The 18087-nt window shown below is 37.8% G+C and overlaps 1 protein-coding gene across 1 annotated transcript in view; it reads right to left on the bottom strand.

The window, feature by feature from the left end:
* Positions 1 to 18087, bottom strand: part of MAP3K5 (mitogen-activated protein kinase kinase kinase 5) — a 92326-nt gene that overhangs the window by 39410 nt on the left and 34829 nt on the right. The window contains exons 4-8 of the mRNA XM_042881071.1: positions 11009 to 11202; positions 10576 to 10744; positions 9623 to 9729; positions 7812 to 7982; positions 4420 to 4532 (exon numbers count right to left, since the gene is read on the bottom strand). Of these exons, the coding sequence (XP_042737005.1) occupies positions 4420 to 4532; positions 7812 to 7982; positions 9623 to 9729; positions 10576 to 10744; positions 11009 to 11202 (754 nt within the window). The remainder of the gene's footprint in view (positions 1 to 4419; positions 4533 to 7811; positions 7983 to 9622; positions 9730 to 10575; positions 10745 to 11008; positions 11203 to 18087) is intronic.

The following is an 18087-nucleotide window of genomic DNA, read 5'->3' on the forward strand; positions in this document are numbered from 1 at the left end:
TTTTTTTTTTTTTTTTTTTTTTTTTTTTTTTTTTTTTTTGAGACTTACAAGCCCCAAGCCCCAGACTTACCTTTATAGACAAGGTCCCATGCAGAAGGAACTGATGATCCACTGGCCTTCTTCCAGCAGTGATGTTCATTAATTTGCCGCAAGTCCTACCCCAATGAAAGACATCTATTAATATTCGTAAGCCCCTCAGCAACTCAAGACTATGGAGAGCCTCAGGCCTCATTTTGACTTGCTAAGTTTTCTGAAAACTACAAGTCTCCCCGTGGCCTTCAGGGTGAATTTTAGTTCAAAACAACTACTGCAACTATGGCATATTTATAGCTAACGCCCCTGCAAATGAAATATTTTCCAGCCTACAGGACATGCCTTATCACCGCAGTAACCTTCTGTTCACTTTCCCCATACTACTCCACTATGGCAGTTTCCCTCCCATATCACCTTCTGTCATATCAAAGCTTACTATTCACATGAAATTGCAATGGAACTGTTGATTTTTCTCCTTTTTTTCCTTAACCTTCATTAAATAGCTAGCAGACTGAATTTCATTCTGAACGCAGCAATAAATCTTATCAAAACAGATATTATTAGCTAAATTTCAGTCAACAAAATCCATACTGTTTTGTCGTGTTGCTTACATTTCTGTGTTCTAAACACTAGATAAAAAATGGATATAGTTTTACACATAAAATACAAGTGCTCTATAGTCTGTTTCATATCTGTATTTCACTTTGTGCTCTTGCTAACAAGTTGTCATGCTGGAGTAACATACAGAATAAACTGACACTTAAATATAAGTAAAAGCATTAGCTGTCTACTTCTTAGAGAAAAGTTTATTTATTCTTGACGAGAATATATGCAATTTTAAGATTGCAGCCTCCTTTTATTATTTCTCTAGCTTATTTTGGTCTCATTATTCTTAAAAGTTTTCAGAAAGTATTAGAACAACCAGGTGAATACAAGACATTCTCTTTGTTTGCAATAAATCTGGCATTTACAAAAACAACGAAGCATCATCTAAGATCCAGAACATTTTATCAAAAACATTTTGCCTTAAAAAGAAATGGGCATAAATACAGAAAAAGAAAGGAAAATTACTGTCAGAACGGTCATTAATGCCAGGAATACACCCACAGCTGGAAAGAAAATAATATTCAATAACAAGATATTACCAGTTAAAGATTACTTTGAAAGCTTTATAAATAAACTGCTTTCCTTGCTCAAATATTGACAGAACAATTTGTATTATTGGATCTCTTGTGTACTGGAGTTGAACAGCTTGCAGAGATCATTATTGCCAATGCAAAGCACTGTGTTTATGTTTTGGTCTCTAAGTTCTGTGATTTTGTACAGTTAAAACAATTCTGTAAAGAAAATACAATGAGTACTTGATTAATGCTTCACTTGATCATTTCATGTCAACTATTATTCTGACAAGTATAGACAGGAACTCTCAGAAAGCAAATTTTGATCTGATGCAAATGGGTAAAAAGTCTCTTTGGTTACTGGAGTTATTACTTTATTCCCAATGTAATCAGATATGCATCTTCTAATTACAGCTTCATGCACCCTCTGAAGTGCTGTTAAGGACTGTATCTTTCCTTTGCTTTTCCTAACTTACCAATATTATTTCCACACAACCTGGACTGAAATTCAGCCAGCTTCACCTCTCTCCTTATCGCCCACCAGGAAACAGACTTTCTCTAACATCTATGCGTTGTAATAACACAACAGGAGGATGCCAAGCACTACTAAGCAAACCTAAGTGCTGTTAGGTCTTATACACAGATAAATACAAAAAGGTGACATCAAAAGAATGACATAAGCATAAAAGAGCTTTGGGACAAGAAAAAAATATGTTTCCTTGCAACCTCTGATTTCCCTAATTTTTGGTCAAAATCATTAACATCAGTCCAAGATAAAGGAAATACTGATTTGTCCTCAGAACCTAGCACAGTTCAAGTCAGCTGACAAACCTTATCATATTAACATGAACCACAGTTTTATCACCAATTACCATTGTCCAACGCGTAAGGCCTATATTATAACTGTGTTTGAAATAATCTTTCAAAGTATTTTAACAATAGTTCTTATAACAAAATAGATGCTAGTAGATCCCTTCCACTATCTAAAGGTAGACTACAAGGGGATCAAACGGAGAGGGACTCTTTATCACTAGGTGTAATGACAGGACAAGGAGTAACAATTTTGAACTAAAATAAGGTAAATTTAGATTAGACATAAGGAATAAATACTTTACTATGAGAGAGGAAGGAGGCCTAGGGGAAAGTGTCTTTACCCATGGTAGATAGACTGGAGGCAGATATTTAAGATATTTCCATCTCAACAACTCTATGACCACAGCAGGCACTGTCTTTAAATGAGTCTCAACAGACAACAATTAAATCACAGAATGGCCAGGGTTGGAAGGGACCTCAAGGTTCATGAATCTCCAACCCCTCTGCCACATGCAGGGCCACCAACCTGCACGTTTAATGCTAAACCAGGCTGCCCAGGGCCCCATCCAACCTGGCCTTGAACACCTCCAAGGATGGGGCATCCACAACCTCTCTGGGCAGCCTGTTCCAATACCTCATCACTCTCTGGGTAAAGAATTCCCCCTTGATGTCTGACCTAAATCTCCCCTCCCTCAACTTAAAACCATTTCCCCTAGTCCTACACATATCAACCCTTTCAAAGAGTTGATTCCCTTCCCCATATAAATATTTACATAAGAAAGATTGCCACACCAACAGCTTCTAAAGAAAACAAAAGTTCCTTTCTCTCATCTTCAAAAAAAAAACAAAAAAAAAAAAAAAACACAAAAACAAAACAAAAAAAACCAAACATCCAAAACTAAATAAATCACCACCCTTCAACCAAACACAGCTACTAGATATTACTCCCCTAAGTAACTCATCATCCATGGATGGAACCTTAAGTAGGAAGGAACTTTAATTTCTGTACTGTTCTCCACACAAGCAGTACAGCAATCACTGCACAAACTCACAAGAAGATGCCAAACATCTGATCACTACAAATGATTTTCAGATTTCATCACTATTATCAGTTCACCCAAATCCAGTCGGCCATAGCCTGCATGCAATTGAAGTTTCTTTAGAATTGGAGGATTCAATTTAAACTACACAGAAAATATAGCTCAGATTCATTAAACTATCCCTAATTTAAAACTATGTCAGCTGAATGAATATATCCAAAAGCCTCACAGGAAGCAAGATGTGTGTGCACATGTTTTTGAGTTTTTTGTTTGTTTGATTGGTTGGGTATTTTTGTGTTTTGTTTTTTACCACCTATGCTGCCACAAGAATTAAAATTTCAGCGTAGAAGATGAAAGCATTCCATCCAACCCAAAAAGAAAAACTTTGTCCACACATAAAGGCAAACACAGTAGCTGGGGGCAACCCTACAAAGCCTGTCATATCCAAATAATCACCTTCCTTAATCCCAGAAAATTTCAATTCCATTTCTATTATCCACATTAAGGTAATCATCTCTGAGCTTCAAGCTCAAAAAAAATAATTCTTCACCCAGAAAATTACTTTCAGAGATACTCCACACACCTTACTTCTAAACTAGTGCAGAGGCTCATTAAAGATATTCTTTGCAGTAAAGAACAATGCTTCTTTCTCCTCAGGAGACCAAGAGGGGAAAAAAAAGAAAAAAAAAAAAAAAAAAAAAAGGATTTGCAGTACATCAAGAATTACACAAACCTGTGGAGAAAAATGCCAGTTACAAAGTATACGTTAGCAACTATTACAACATTCAGTCATCTTCCTTTTGTGGCTTCCCTGAATGGGATCCTGGCTAATTTTGGCTTTGCCTTCTCTTCAAATACAGCAAAACCACAAATCAAATCACAAAGCAGACCACTTAATACAAAGCTTTAAAAAAACCTCAAAAACAGCATCTGAAGAGAAGTGTGGCTCATTCTTCTCTTAACCCATCCCAATCTCAAGCTACGTGCATTTTGACCACCCTAAGGAGAGGTTTTTTTGCCCATATTTCCTAGCAATACATAGGTATTTTCTGTTTGCTTGCTTGATTTTTATTTCCATTTTTTTCAAGAAAGCTAGCCAGATCCAAACCCCCCTTTCTGGCATTCCTTCCTTCTGGCTCACAAAAAAGACATCACAGCAAAGAAGGGCTGCCAGTTTTCACTAAGCTCTGGTAACCTGTTAAGACCTTCATCCTGGAATCAGATCATCACAACAGTGCTCACTGTCAGCCAGGTGGGATCAGTGGTGGCTAGGAACACTAACTTAGATGTTCACATACTCACTATCAAAGCATTTATATGCAAATATCAGATTTTTTTCCTCCCCTTGTGACAGTGAATGGTGTCATACTTTCACTAGAAATCAAGTTCACTGTGAATTTGCAAGCTGTAATTACCAACTTTCCGAAGCTCAAAAGAAGTATCAAAGCAATGTCCAGCTGCCAGAAGAAGCACTGCATAACTGATTCCCGACTGCAGTGTTGGCTCTGACTCAAACGCCTTCTTGAACCTAGAGAAAACAAACATACAAGTTTGCTTTCTAAATAATGCAATCTAGTAGGGATATAATTATACTTTTAGGTTCTGTAGGTGTTTATCTTCTGTTTACATAGTAAGAATCCATGGAAACAAAAATACTGTTTTCTGCACATGCTTTTTGGCTGTTTTTAGGAGTGAGTTACTTACTTAAGAGTTTGTTAATTATATATGCATCCTCTTTCCTTTTCCTTTCCCTTCACCCAAGTACAGGCCCTGGTTGTCCACTCCAGCAAAGTTAATATCTTATTGGATTTACAGTTTTTCCATTGAGATAGAAGAAAAGAGCATTACCAGCTTTTAAGAGACCTGTTTCACAGTTATATTTATTAATGTTATATTTATTAATGGACTCTTTAATTTCCTCTTAAATATATAGATTTTCACTAACGCTGACTTTAGATCATGGATCTGCTCCAGTGACATATAGGCATAACAAAATACATAAACACAGAAGCAAATGATACAAATGCCTCACTTCTGGCACGAATTTCTCTAGTTCAGTGATGAATACAGAACTTCAGAATTTTATAAATCAAATAAACTTCTCCAGTGAGAAACAAAAGGTAGGAACACACATGCTGTCAATGTTGTTAAGCATATAGGCAAAGGAGGCAGAGATGAACTGAAGCATACAAGATAGTTACTCCTTGCAGAAGTAATTGGTGAACAGCCCTCAAAAAACAACGCATTGAGTTGAAAACAAAGCGTCACAGGTAGGCAACAAAAAAAAGGCTACATTCCTTTCCCTAGGGGACTGAGAAATTATTTTATAGGATCAGAGAGCTTATTTCTTTCATTACATTCAGTATTTGGCTTCTTTAAGCTTCAATTGACAAGTAGCATTCTCCTTGACATAATTTTTGCAGCATGCACAAGAAAAAAAACAATAGGAACCAACAAGAAATTTACAGAGAAAATAAAAATGAAAAATGTGCAATTATTAACTTTCAACAAATGAAAATAGCCAGTTTCAATTAAAATCTGCAAATTGAACTGGTTTAAATTCAACACATGCAATTGTTATGCACTGTCAAGCCCTCCACGACACAGAAGGAATCAGTGTTGCAGAAAAGCAGTCAGGTTTAAATGTCTTCCTATAAAGTTAGAGGTTGGCTTAAATGACTCTATTATAAAGGCCTTGAAGAAATAGAAAGCTGATGTTTGGGAAAATGTTGCAATACAGATACTGAATAAGATAGGTAGCAGTAAAAGGATTTGAAAGATGACTTGATAGCATTGGTGAATCTGATTTACATTGTCAGTACGCAACAAGAAAGTGACAGTTAAGAATTAGACTTTCATTTCTTGTCTCATATTTTCATCACAGATGCTTTTTATTCCACTTCTCAGTTGTCAGAAAAATCACACTTCCTGCTTTTTTTTTTTTTTAAATAGCCCAAAGTACCCTAACATCATTAGCTGTTGCAAAACTAACACTTCAGTTCTGCTGCTAAATTCTTATCTTATGCAATTCACTACATTTCTCCTGCAACCTAATTTCTCTAAGACAGAGATAATAACCTTTATCTCAACATAAACTAATGCTATTGAGGAGGCACTGTTCCTGCACACACCTTCTTCCACCCCCACTGAGGCCAGCGTGCAGCACTGGTAGCAGCTTTGCTCCCAGCCAAAGGCCAGCAACTAGGTTATGGCTCAATCTTTCAGCCATATCAAGCCTGTCATATGACTGACACTAGAATTCAAATCAATATCCAACATAAAGTACAAACTAAAAGCAACTGATTCCCCTGGAACAGGTTCCAGTCAAATTCCAGATTGTCTTAGTTTGGTCTAACTGGCCAGAGACTTCAAGGATTATTTAGGGGCTGCCTTGTCAGTGCCCTACCCACGGCAAAAGCTGCATTTGTTCTCCTTCTCCAAGCTGTTATGACTGCAATCATTGCATCTCATCAAGTAGATGAGCAACATGACTGATAGATGCATTTATTAAAAGCATGTTAAAACAGCTGTGTGAAACATCCTAGTAAGTAATTACGCCTATTAAACATATAAACTCACCTAATCGTGTTTGAAAATGTCGAAGTTTATCTGTTCTTAAAGCAGTACAAATGAGGAAAAAGCAATCACAGTACATACCACAGACATAAGTTCATTTAATTTGTTTTGTCCATGGTGATGCCTAGTACCGTATAAAGACTACAGTTTGATTTTTGTACCAGCTAACATTAAACAAAATATTATTCTACAACAATTTTAAAAGTTTCACAGGAGCTTTGTCTTAGAGAAATTCTTTAATCAAAATTATGAAGTGGGAAGGGAAGGGAGGGGGTATTAACATGCTGTATCCTGCTATTTCAACATATTTTAAGAGGCCAGTAAGCATTACAAAACTGTAAAGCATAACCAAGAATTAAAAATTGTTCATGTATTCTAAGACTATAGATGGTGAATAATTATATATTTCAAAGACAATTCTAATCTGAAGGTTACTGAAAAACGTGAAACGAGAAGGAGAATCAAGCATTTACTTCAACAGGTAGCTGATGAGCTCAAAAGCAGAACAAGGATCCAATGTGGAGGATATGCAGAACAAATATTTATCTATATTCTCTTCCTGAACTGGAATGGAAAAAAGCAGCTCACCTTGACAAAAATACCTAATGTTGGCATTTCAAGTATATTTCCCTTGGAAATTGAAGGCCTGACAGACAAGAGACAAAAGGACTTTTTTTTTTGATAATTTTAGAGACAAGTACCATAAGAATTTGTACTGCAATCCACTGTAATATGTATATGTTATATGGAGATGATGGGGTGAAAAATCTTTTCCCAGCAGGAGTTTACATTCCTTGTCAGCAAGGAAGCCAAAAGAAGACAAAAATTTCTAAGTGTCAGCACAGTTATACTTCAGCACCTTTAAGCATAGCTGGTAAATACCTACCAAGATGCAGGTACACCTATTGATTCAAGCCTGAATAATAACACCTGGCCCAGATTCTTAAAAGAAATGCAGGAAACAAGAGAATTCACTTTTGAGAGAGAGGAGAAAGATAAGCTGTGATGAAGGTACCTCAACTCTGAGGTATCTGAAGAGCTTTATGGAAGCAGATGTATGGACACCGTGAATCTGTCATTCTTAACAAGTAAGGAAGGCCCAGATTAGAAGACATTGCATAACCATTAAGAACACAAAATATTTGGAATGAAAAACAGTTGAAGTGCGTTCTCATTTAAGGAACGCTTTCTAAAGCTAAGAAAAAGACATAGACCAGGAAACATTACTCACCAGAAGGTCCCTTTGTCTCTGCTTTCTGTATCTATGAATCCTGATTCCAAAAACATGTCCTTGTAAATGCGACCAACCAGGCAGTACATATCTGAAGCTACTTGATCTTCTTGTTCTACTAAAGGAATCATAATTTCTAGAGCTTTCTGTCTGTCCCCAGGCAGATTTCGTCTATTAAAAATAAATATTCCAATAAAAAACAATAAAGTTAACAAGGAATACCTTTTCACAACCCATCTGAATATATAGTTATTTATTTAAAAGATTATACATATGATTTTAAATATATAATTACAGACTAATGCATAAATATATGTCAAATGTGCTCCTAGACGCAATGAATCATTTTATAAACAAAGATTTTAAAACAAAGATTAAAAAACATCACTACCAAGAAATCCTTCTTCATAAAAGCCCCCAAACATGTTATCTCTCTCATGATCACCTAGAGCAAAGCAGTAACAGCAGTAAGAGTAGCTTCGAGAGCAATCCTTTGGGAGATCATAAGATATTTATTCATAAAATGCAAAGATACAAAGGCTGCCTTAAAAGCAATGTCTCCTATTTTGTCTCATGTTGGCTCACGATGTCTGACACGGTTGTTGGTGGTATGGCAGTAGAGGCTGAACCTTCTCTCCAGCATTCTGTTACATGCTGTTGCTGTGTGACAGATGGCAGCAGAGGGACAGTCTGACAGAACGGTATCTGATTTGGAAGTATGTATGAAGCAAAGGAGTGTTGATGCACCTTCCTTCATGCAGAAACAGTGGCACCCACTGACATTTAGTGACACTTGCTGAACATTGACGGAAACCAAACAGTGGATGTGCGCACAGTGAGGTGGTGGGTGGTGTGTTTCAGCAGTGGTGACAGTCACCTCTACTGGTGCAGATTTTCACAAGCATGGCATGCAGGCTCTTGACCATCACAGTGAAAATGCATAGCTCATGGTAGTGATCATTTGGAAAAATACTGTTTCATAGTTGAGAATTTGCTCTATCAAACATTGTTATTGAGCTCTTTGTATTTGTTGTCATTTCCATAGAAACAAATAGGAGGCATTACTTTCAGAGCAACCTATGTATATCTGAGAATTTCAATGCCTGCTGACACTTTGTCTGCTTCTCTAAACATCAATATGGCCAATCTTCATTGTGGTAACACTAAGGGATTAGAAAACATCTGCAATTCCCACTGGAAAATTCCCTCTTTAATGCCCTTCCTTACTGCCAGTGTTTCAGATTTTTGGGAAAAATCACAATATAAACAAACAAAAAAAGCACCAGGGCACGGCTCCCATCTAACTCAAAGAAGTAGTGCATGTAGCTGCATGTGCCACATTGCACATGCTATCAGAGAACTTAAAAATATGCGTACTATAACATTGTAAAATCTTCTGATTATCACTTGATGTCTCTTGACAACAGGAGAACTCAGATTTGAACGAGTGGATGTCTAACTCAGCACAAATGCTGCAATGCTGTCATGCAACAGCGATGTTAAAAGTGTATTTTACTTTTACAGATTCAGACACTGAAATGAAAAACTCAAATGCTGACACAGACCTACGGAAGGACAAAATAAATAAATAAAATCAGACTGAAGGAAGAGGAAAGCAATTTGACAGTATGAAAGGAAAAGGAAGCTTAGACTCATCAAGAAGGTCAAGAGTCCCCAGAACTGCTTCAGTGAAAACCCTAGACCTGTATACAAAGATTCCAGTAGGAACCCTTAACCAGAATTATCAGCCATGCATTGAGTTTGTGGTACTGATTTACTACTTGACATCAGTAGGAAAGGTACAGTCTTACCTGTTCAGTGCAAACGCATAATGTAACCTCACATGGTGATGGGAAGCCAAGTCAAAAGTAGGCAGTTTTTCTAAAGTCTTCACCAGTTTCACAATGGAATCGTAATCCTTCCAAAAGAAAGGAACAATGAAGTTTTAAGCAGCTGTACTGAAGTATGCATATACAAACTGTTCTTTGAACTAAGGAGCTGGCATTTCATACTGGGATGTAAGTTACAAGGATCTCACATTCCTCACTCTGAAACTATAAATGACTTGGCACTCAGAGACGCGAATAAACAGAACACTTTACACAATTTGGATTCCTGTACTGCTTAAATATACATAGAGAAATTTCCCATTCCACATTTCATAATACCAGGTAGCTTCAGGGCTGAACATGTATCAGAGTTCATATCAGATAGAAATTACAATGCTAATCGCATCTACAACAAAGTATTCCAAAACTCTTCAAGGTAAGCATCATGAGACGCAAACAAAAATTAAAAACGCTTAAGAAGCAACAACTGAAACTATGTATAATAAAGCAAGCAATTACTAGTACCATTCAGAGAAGCTGCAATGCATACAAACATGTTATGTTGCCAAGAGAAATGTCACACACATGGTGATAAAGCTCATAGTCAGAACATAAACATATCAATAGCAGAACACTACCACGGCCTTTAAGTAGGGCACGCTACAGGCTATTTGTCACGTAGCAGTGCTGACATGGAGACCTGATGTATGTTACATATTTTTTAGGTGCTGTTATAATGTATTTTCAGCTATGTAAAGGCATGCTGAACAATATAACTAAAAGTAAAGAGCATCAGTGAAGATACTGCAACCAATTTTTTACCAGTGCACATTATTTCTATAGCTTCTTAGAAAAGGTGTGCAAAATGCACTACAATTCCATCGAGAATTAACTTAATCACATTTTTAGATTATCTTTGAGCAGAGGATACATACCTGTATGTCTCTGTAGGACAGCAGCAAGTTGATTACAATGTCAGCAGACAAGACCTCAATATTATCCACTCGCTGCCGAATTCTCGCCAGCTCTGCTGCAAGCTCTTTGCCAGTGTAGAGGGTACGGGCCTTCCTAATGTCATTAAGGATGGATTCCCGGAAATACTGGCTGGAGAGGAACAACTTCACATTAGCACTTTGTGAAAGACCCTTGCGTTTGTTTTTATGGCCCTGCAACACTCTCACAATACCTTTGCGAAACATTCAGCATAGAGCAGCGTTAGTGCAGAGAGTTGGTCAAGCTAAATTATTCATTAATTCATTATCAATTTGTCTCAACAGAAACATCGCTCACTCTGAAGGCAAGAGATCCGACATTTGTATTGTCAGCAGAAAAATACAATATACAAAGGGGTACAAAACATCAACTCACCCCGAGCTGGCCTGTGCCACCTTCAAGAGTTGGATAAATCGATCTACCAGAGGTAAGCAAATAGGCCCAAGAAGTGATTCAAAACTTGGCTGCATCAGTTCTGTTAGTCCCTTCATAAAGCTACTATCGCAGCAGTACACCTTATTATGCGGAGTTATCATGTAAGGAACAAAGATGTAGTTACCAGTGCACATCTGTAAGAAAACAAGGCACAATAGTAAGGGCAATTACGGTTTGGCAAGCCTAAACCTAGAAAAACTGTATAAATAATGGGTTAAATTGTACCTGCTGAAGGCAAAAGGGACAAAGACTTTAAATATGGACCTACAATTACATACATTCAATTTTCATCTTGTACATGATACACATCTGAAACGTGTATCACAAATGTTAAAAACAGTAACATAAATCAATGGCATCACAACAGGAAAATAGTGAGAAAATGAATCCACTATGAATCCAATATGAATCACAAAATGACTCAAATGGTTCAGCAAAACAAAGACAAATGAAATTCCCCGCTACGCAGCAATTCTAAGTAGGAGCTTAAAATCATACATATTTCAGAGTAGTCACTTATGGAATGTCTTAGAATTGTCAAACTGTATTGATTTACATATATCAATCTGACAGATACTCTGCAAAGAAAAAATAAATCATTTATCTTCCAGGAAACAGGGAGGCAAGACGCCTGGTGCCTGTGGTATGTGAGTACAGATTTATGCCCACAGAGAACTTGCTGAACATTTGCGGTTCTGAAAGATTTTAGCTATAAAACAGCATACCACCAGAAGTCAGGAGATGTGCTGCCATTTGATTTTAAACCTCACACTCCACTACTGAAGTGGCATGCAGCCCAGCAAGAAAAGCCCTAAGGAAGCAATTCTACACTTTGGTGCCTCTAAATTATTTCTAAGGCTAACTACTTTCTGGTCAGCTTCTGCTCTGCCAGAAGTCAATACAGCAATGAGGAAATCACCTCAGAGACTCCATTGTCAAGCAGGGCCTCCTGCACTGAAACAGCACTGATTGCATTCTTTTCAAAAGCATTAATTCAACCATGTGCATAAAACAGCATTTTAGCATGCATAATTAGATTTTAAAAAGATAAAAGGACTGAGGAATTCTAGACTGTATAAACGCATACGTATAGTTATGTCAATAAATGTGTACTTGAGATTGGGAGCAAAATGCATAGCAATAAATATATATATATATATTTAAATTATGCATATTACAGTATTAAAGCATGAGATCTCAGTACACAAGCAATCCCATCCCACTTCTGAGGGAAACAGACAAATTGTGAAATTAAATTACACAAGGCTCATTTTGTTCAACTAACCCAGAAGCTGGTAAGGGATTATTGCACACACAGACTTGTGCAAGGATGAGTTTGGTTTTCCTCCCCAGAACCTGCAAATTATTACAGCTGAAAAGCTAGGGCACAGTTTGCTGTGTATGGAACGTAGCAACTCAAAAAAAAACAAAAACAAAAACAAACAATCAAAAAAAACCTGAGAACTGGGAAGGGTATAATGGCAATATTTTTAACAGGGAATTAAGGAAGTGCAATGCTAGAAATCAAACTGCTTGCTTTTATGATGGAGAAGTGAATGAACAGTTCTGCTCAAGAATATGGCAGCCTGTAAGGTTAGCACACACTCTTAAGAGTGAACAGACAAACCTTTGACCCTGGTAAAGCCTAATAAGCCTCGCAGTCAAACTCAGAGAGGAAATAATAAATTTGCTGGAACTGGTTTCAGCAGTTTCAGGATAAGGGTGGGCAATGACTGGCACAGGAGCCCCTATTAAGCACAGGAGGATGGTGGTTATTTTTTTTTTATTATTATTATTTTTAATAAAGGGGAAAGGCTGGGAAATCAGAGCCAAGAGAAAGGGTGAAGTAGCTACAGATATCCTAGGGCAAATATTTTACTTCCTAACGTTTATTCAGCGCATTAAGAATAAATTCAAGACGGCTTGCAGGAAGGCTTCTCAGACCTCTGGCATAGATCTTAGAGAAAAATCAGCTCTGAAAAAGGATGTTTCTAGCTTTTGGAATCCACAGAACCCAAAGTTTATTCTGGCATAATGGTCAGGCCACCTACAGAGATAGTAATGGAGTCTCTGTAAATAATCCCACAAGTACAAAAGCTGCTCTTTCTTCAGAGCTCTCTGCATGCACCTTCTCTAGGAATAGGGCATCTATTTCAGTGGAATGAGAGAGCCAGCAGAAGCTAATTTATGTGCATTTTGCTTCATACTTAAGGCAAAAAAAAGAAAAAAAAACACCATCATAAAACCCGATCCTGGCTACGTTCTACATTATAGAACCTGCTATTCCAGACACACAAACCCAGTAGCCTTCAGAAACAGAATACTGAAAGATCAAGGGAAGAACTTAACAGTAAAAGGCAGAAGAATCACACAAGAAGGAAACTGAAGAAAGTAGAACAAAGCTCACAGCTCTCCTCAGTGTCCCCAGATTTCTCTGGTAACTGAAAGCAGACTCTCAGCACGGTTCTATGGTGAGGTGAGAACACACTGGCCTTTCCCTCAGCTAGGGCATTACTGTGGATGTTAATGTAACCAAGATAGCTACATTTTCTGATGAGTCCTTCATCTCTGAAACATCTCAAATCTGTCTGAAATTCATCAGACAGGCAGATACAGCAAGAGGGTACAGGAGGGGAAAAAAAAAAACGAACAAACAAGTTCTTAGGTTTTCTTTTCTTTGGGGAAGGCATAAAGAAAAAGCCAAAATGCCACACGCAGTGAAGAAACACAAGAAATAGTGGCCTAATTTTCACTTTCCAAGTGAAAAAGTACTCTAGGTTTTTATCAGATGAACCTGAAAAAGGCAAAGATACAGCAGCTCAGGTGACACAAGGGAAGAGAAAACAACTAAGATGTATTATTTATCAAGGGTGTGTGGGGAAGGAAGATGTTTTTACTTAAAAGACAAACAAGCAAACAAACAACAACAGTCTTGCCCTCACAAAGTCCAGAGTCTCCCACTATGGAGAAAATAAGTTTTGCCACTGCCACAAATTCCAGCTACAAAGAGCCAGATCCTGGCTGTATTTGGGCAGGGATCTCTGTCAAAATACAGGCTACACTAACTTAAGCCAGGTGGTTTTTCTAACACACTTTTCCTATCAGCTCACACATTGCTTCTGATTTTGACTTATTCACTGCCCATTGTTCTGCTTGAACATTTTTCTCTTATCCTATTAAAATGTGTCCTGTAACACTTGATCCCAATTCTTCTTTCACAAACTCTGATATTCTTTCTTAAGTCTAATAATTAACCTTAATCCATATTTTAAGCTGCTGAACACACAAGGGAGAAGTGGTATTTTCCTTTGATCCACTACTCTGACTCACTTTATTATATACAACAGAAGCAGCAGCACCAAGCCATTCAAGAAAAACAGGCAATTTTTGAAGGAGTAACACACCTTAAATACAATTGCATTTTTAAAAGGGTGTTGATGTAACCGAAGTCATAATTGAAAGCAGCAAAAAAAGGCCTCAAAAGCAGGTGGGAAGGGATGCTTCTCCCAGCCCAATCAACAACAGTTACTGAAAGTTTCACTTCCCAGCCTCCTTAATTTATGAACCCATCATTATTTACAGTTCAAAAGCTCACATCACACTAATGCTACAGAGTCACTAGAAGTGACCTGAGCTGCAGATTCAAACAGTTTCTGAGAGTATCAGAGCTGTGACAGACAAGCAGTGTGCACACAGAGCACTGGGGTTCATCCTGATGCAGGAGAATACCTCAGGACATGAGATGAGGCAAACCAGGCCCAAACTCTCAGATCACTTGAGCTAGTTATATCCACGAGACACAAGCACACCCTCTGAAGGCTTTGAGCCAGCACACTCAGCACCTGGCAACATCAGGCCACCTTCTGAAATCACATCCACATCACAGCCCGCATCACCAAACCAGTCAAAGTAGCTCGGAGTCAGTTATGCATGCATAGATATTTATCAGCGAATTACTAAATCTGTAATCCATTTTTATGAATGTTTTAATTGCTATGCATTTTCCTAGTGTCCCTTTCTAACTTGCTGTGGCAAATAAAAAAATTCCAGGCTGCATGCGTTACCAGTTTAGATACAGCCATAAGTTTATATTAATGGCTCTACCATTACAGAATTTGAGAATAAGTTATTCTTGGCTAGATCCACTGGTCAGTGGAACATTAAGCACTCCCTTCTTTCCTGATACCCTTTCTCTGCTAAGGAAAATAAATTCATGTTTCATTTATTTGTTTTTAAGAGGGATAATAAAAACACAGCACACAGTTATATTTCGATAATTGCAACAAGAACACATGCAAGCCCTTCTTCCAACAACCCTCTTTAAAGTAAGACCATTGCTTCTGTAAGGCATAGTTTTTTGGAAAAGTTAATTAAGAGACACCACGGCTAATTAGAAAGAACTTTGTGCAGTAAGGTGAACACCATTCTCTCCCTGACAAAGATATCTCATGTGGAAAAGAAGGCTTTCCTCTGAAAGTTGTATAGATTAAGCCAGAGCAATGCTTTACAAAACAATACCCGAGTCCTGCTCAAATAATTCCCAGATCTTGAATTTTACTTCAAAAGCAGGGAGAAACTCTGTAAAACCTGAAGTTGATAGCGCCTACTCCTCTCATCCCCAAGACTCTGTTGGAATCACTGAGCAGTCAAAAGTCCACAAGCAGAAGAAAAATGCCTTCAGGGACAAGAAGCGCCAGAGAAGACCAAACCCCTGAAAACCAAAATCGTGATAATTTACTTACACATGAGAGAACACGACAGAATTACACCTAGTTCCCTACTCTTCAGGTCAGCATCCAGTGTAATTTTTTTTTTCTTTTAATCAAATTAGTGGTGGCAATAAAAATAAGCAATATCTGTCATAACAGGAGCTGTTCTTCCTGATGACTCTCCTCTAATTAAGATCAGCTTTTTCTCATTTTTTCCTACCAGTTCATCTGAGGAATATCAATCTCTTCCTATTCCAATTGCTTTCATGAGATTTTTATTAAAGGTAATTCTGTAACTGCTCATGGTGTTGCACATAACAGATGGCAAAAATCCCAGAACAAGTTATTAAACCTATTCCCTCCATCCCCAAACATACAGTAAATCAACATGTGCTGGTGTTTTAATGAATACAGGCTCAGTCTGGGCTTATTTCAAATCCCATTCAAATGAACGACAGCCTTGCTATTGATTGGAAAAGGAATAAAAGTAGCCCTCACACCTCAAATTAATTAAAACACAGAAACTGGGTCTGATCTTTCAAACAATTCCCACTTTCTATTCATGCCTAGCAATAACAGCCTTTTGCAGCCATGCCACATCCTAAATGCTTGTTAAAAATCAGCATACATTTTATACATCCTCACAAAACATTGACGAAGGAGGAAAAGTAAAAAGCTAAATTTTTCCAAGGAAAATATGCACCAAATATATTGATGAACTCAAAGCTTGAAAAAAAAAAAAAAAAAAAAAAAAAAAGCAAAAGGACAGTGATGTACCACAGATAACAATAAATACTTCAGCAGTTACTGGCAACAAAATATCCTTAGTGGTTATTGTTTCACATCTCTATACACTTGAATAAAAACAATCAAAACAAAAAACAGCCCCTGAATCATTAGCTAGTGGGGAAAGGAGTGTTAGAAATACTTCCCTCTATTGCTAGGGGGGAAGAAACCAAGAGCTACACATACCCCCATGAGATCCGCAGTTACCTGTATATGCTCTATGTGGAGGCTGGAAGCTTGGTAAAGCCCCTGGCACGCATCATTTAGGACCATTTGCTCTGAAGGAGCACAACCGAGCTGATCTCCAAGCTGTGCCTTAAACAGGAGGCAGCTCCATCCTTAGGATGGGCTGTGGAAAACAGTTACTAATTACAAACTAGGATCCGGTGAATGACAAAACTAATAAGAGTTCTCAGCTGTACAGCACTAACCCCTGTGCCTTACTGCTAAACCTGTGAGTCAGCTGCCTACCTGAACAGTTCTCATTCAGCCCTCATCTCTGCTCTGATCATCACAGCGGCTGTCAGGGAGGCTCTGCCCCCCAGCAGCTCCCGAGGCAATGCATCATACCAGCATGGTGTAAGCACAGAGCCTGGACTCGAAAGGTGTACACTGTCAAGATGTTACTGTGTTAGCTGCAGACTTCATTACGTTACAGTACATTATTCAAATCCTCAGATTGAGCAAGAATTGAAATTCTTAAATTGAAGAAAAAAAAAATTGCATCAGTAAATCACCATTTATTGTTACTCGACCAGCAGCTTTGCTCCAAAGTCAGTAAGACTCAAGTCAGGTAGAACTAAGCCAAATAAAAAGCCAAGGAAAGCACAGCCACAAGCTGTAACCTTTATACCAACTTGTCTTCATGACCGAAACTCTTTACTAGCAATTTCTAGAATGCCTCTGCTGCTCGGTTGACCTCAAAAATCAGATAACAAGAAAAAAAAAAAAAAATTAAGCTTTCAAATATCAAAGTAACTGCCTTCTGTCAAAGTATCACTCCCTGTAAAAATATATGTTTTCTGATATCATTGCAACGTTTGGAAACGATCCAACTAACCAGCTATAAAACCACATGTAACAGGAAATGAGCCCACGTTATCTTTCCCTGCCCTGCCCTGCCAAGCTCAATGCAGTTTATGCTAGCTATGCAATGCTGTATTGACCATAACTTGGAAGCACAAAAATCCAGGTAGAACAAAGGACAAAACAGTTGGTAATGGATATTTTTTTTTCCCTCTCTCTGCGCTCATTTTTAGGAAGTTAGGATTCAGGAAAGCAAACAAGCCATTTCAGTAAGACAGATCTATATATAGATAAACACACATTTGTTTTGAAGCCTTTTAATCCACTGGTGCCAGGGATACTATTGTGCTGTTATGGCTGATATTTGCATGCTGTTAAAGCACATTTTCTAGAACTGCAGGTCTAACATTCAGTTTTATTCCTACACCAATTTCATTTTTTTACCCTCTATCTGCAGCATCACCAAATTATTTATGTAGAGTGGGTATCTCCCTTTGT

The sequence above is a fragment of the Lagopus leucura genome, unplaced genomic scaffold (genome assembly GCF_019238085.1).
Source record: "Lagopus leucura isolate 7727_CA_CO unplaced genomic scaffold, USGS_WTPT01 Super-Scaffold_73, whole genome shotgun sequence".
Lineage (NCBI taxonomy): Eukaryota > Metazoa > Chordata > Aves > Galliformes > Phasianidae > Lagopus > Lagopus leucura.